Source organism: Trypanosoma equiperdum (assembly GCF_001457755.1).
Source record: "Trypanosoma equiperdum strain OVI genome assembly, contig: ctg_1393, whole genome shotgun sequence".
NCBI lineage: Eukaryota > Euglenozoa > Kinetoplastea > Trypanosomatida > Trypanosomatidae > Trypanosoma > Trypanosoma equiperdum.
The window spans coordinates 211-2,700 of NW_027123386.1; the positions used below are offsets into that span (position 1 = coordinate 211).

The 2,490-nt window shown below is 47.1% G+C and overlaps 1 protein-coding gene and 1 pseudogene across 2 annotated transcripts; one reads left to right on the forward strand and one right to left on the reverse strand.

Moving 5' to 3' along the window:
* Nucleotides 1–82: 82 nt before the first annotated feature.
* On the forward strand, nt 83–520 carry TEOVI_000623600 (uncharacterized protein; the record flags this gene model as incomplete). Its single annotated transcript, XM_067221276.1, has 1 exon — nt 83–520. One exon carries the CDS (start codon nt 83–85, stop codon nt 518–520), a length of 438 nt encoding a protein of 145 aa, XP_067077377.1.
* Nucleotides 521–1,697: 1,177 nt separating this feature from the next.
* Nucleotides 1,698–2,317, reverse strand: TEOVI_000623700:pseudogene (annotated as a pseudogene). The gene is given in 2 exon segments: nt 1,698–1,841; nt 1,844–2,317. Coding segments are annotated over 2 exon segments (618 nt in total).
* Nucleotides 2,318–2,490: the final 173 nt, after the last annotated feature.

Consider the following 2,490-nt stretch of genomic DNA (forward strand, 5'->3'; position numbering starts at 1 on the left):
GCTGTCAGCTGAGGATCGTAAGCAAATTGATGTCACTGCACTTGGTGCTGTCGCACTTCGCGGTGTGAGTGATCCGGTTAAGATGTACCAGCTGAATACCGTGCCTAGTCGTAACTTTGCTGCATTGCGGCTGGACCGCGAATACTTTTTTGATGAGGGCGAGGATGGCACGACAACCTCCACAAGCGACCACAGTTCTTCACGTGCGGAGCTGAGTGAATCAGCTCAGATAATTGCAACTGCACTACAGTCGCTGTTAAGCACGTTCAAGACAGCGCATCGTGAGAAGTTGTTGCTGCCGTATTGTGAGCGTTGGCGTGTGCCTCTTCCCCGTAAAGCTGCATCCGAGTGGGATGACGCCTACTGTGAGGAAGTGGTGCGTCGCATTGCAGTTAAGGTTGGGCGCGTCGCTGACCATGGCGCTCATAGTGGAAGTGAGTCGTCAAGTACGCAAGGCAGTTCATCAATTATTATCGTCCCCTTTTACGACCCTTGCTACCGTGAAATGTGTTCTTTTTAATTGCTGGTTTGGAGGGTAGCAAGAGTCGCACGTCTTGATTGTTGTTCATGTTGTCGCCGTTGTAACCGGGGTGGCCACTCGGTGTTCGTGATGTAGAACCTCTATTTTTTTTTTTTTAAAGAGTGGTTATCTTTTTTTTTTTTGAAGAAAATTTCTTTTTATCTGTTATTTAATTCTGCGTCGATGTTTCAAGTGTCTCAATATCGCGCGCGTGCAACTATCGTTTACGATGATATTAATTTCCATTCGTAACTGTGACATGAGCGCACCTACAAGTTTGAAATTTTGTAGATATGCGGTTGTATCAGTATGGCAAGAAATGCCATATGTAACAAATGCAGCTTGTCAGTTGTCGTTGATTTCATTTTCCTCTCTTTGCTTTGTAGAAATGTGTATATGAACTTATCTGTGAATATGATGGTTTCCGGTGTTTTTTTTTTTAATTACCATTGAGTAATTTTGTTTTTTGTTTCCAATTTGTGGATATATATATATATATTTTCCTGCTTTACTTCTGTTGATGCTGTTTCGTTAGACCTTCTTTGTTGTAACCTGCAAGGCCTAATCTCCCAGCGGAATATGCCAGTATTTTATGCATTTGGTGAGTGGTCTGACGTCTTTTCCGGAGGGAGGAAATGGGAAACATGGGGTGGAAGGGTTATTAGGTGGTGGTAACGTTTCTTTTTTCATTAATTTTTTTCGGACGTTTCCTTTGTTAAGGTAATGGTCTTACTTGCTCGCATTTGCGCTGTTGCGTTGAACTTTGTTTCTATACTCGTTGTTGGGTGTACCCGTATTTCTTTCTTTTTTCTTTGATGGTTTGTAAAGGGCGTGGAGAATGGAAGTGGTATGACTTTTAGGAGCCGCTATGCGGGAGTGTTCTGGTGATTTACGTGCGAAAATGGGCACATATGCGACTGTGGCGTTCTGTGGTGATGTCTTCGCCCCTCTCGCATCCGCGTGGTTGTGTTAACACTTCGCCGTTACGTCGTGTAGTGCCCATGTGCGGGGTGATACAGTTGTTGCGGTGGCAAACAATAGTTAAGTGCATGAGGGCGGGTGTAGAGAAAGACTTTCGTCGGGCAAAATAAGCCGCTGGGCTTCTTTAACGATGTGACGACCTTTCGATTTTTTTGCTGATGGGCAACTGTGCGGTTCCTCGTGCTCAAGCAACGGATCACTGCTGTTGGTTGCTCTGCGTCGCTGCTGTCGTGCCTGCTTCCCCCATCTTTTGACTCGATGGGTGCTGGAGGTGTGTGTGTGTGGAGGGTTGTCTGATTTCTTTTAGCTTTTCAATGCTGCAGAGACAAACCCACATTTTTTTGTTTCTCTTTTGCATAAATGAGATGCCGTGGAGACACTAAATGGCGACGTGTGCCTCCAACTGCCATGATGACGACTGTCATGTTCCGCCAATGCCTTCAGGTAGCCGAAATGTTTGGCTTTAAACAGTGTGTGCGTGTTTGTGGGGTGCGTGGGAACCGGAACTCCGGTGTCTCGGGGAAATGCGTGCCGCTTCTGATGAACCTTCGCCTCCCCCCGATAGCGAGGGAAGCCCGGTTCCCTCCGTCCACCGCAACGGACTCTTTTACTTGCGTATTGTCGAATATTCACACGAGGGAACTGAATTGGGTTTCCGTCAACTCCGCCTCTACAACTAAACTCGTCTGTGCCGCACCTCCAGAGGCGGGGTTGAGGGAAACCCAATTCAGTTCCCTCGTGTGAATATATATCCGTCATTATGTATTCATGAATAGATGTGGCACCTTTGAATGTAAAATGAATCGGGTGTCCCATGACATGGAAATGGAATATTGCAACGGGGGTTTTTTGGGGCCGCCGGATTCTCCCGCCCACTTAAGCGGGAACTGCTGAGGCAAAAAGGCATTCGGTGCGGTGCCTTACAGTTGGGAAGTGGGTGAAGCCGTGACGCCGCCGTAGCGTCGCACACACACACACACACACAGAGA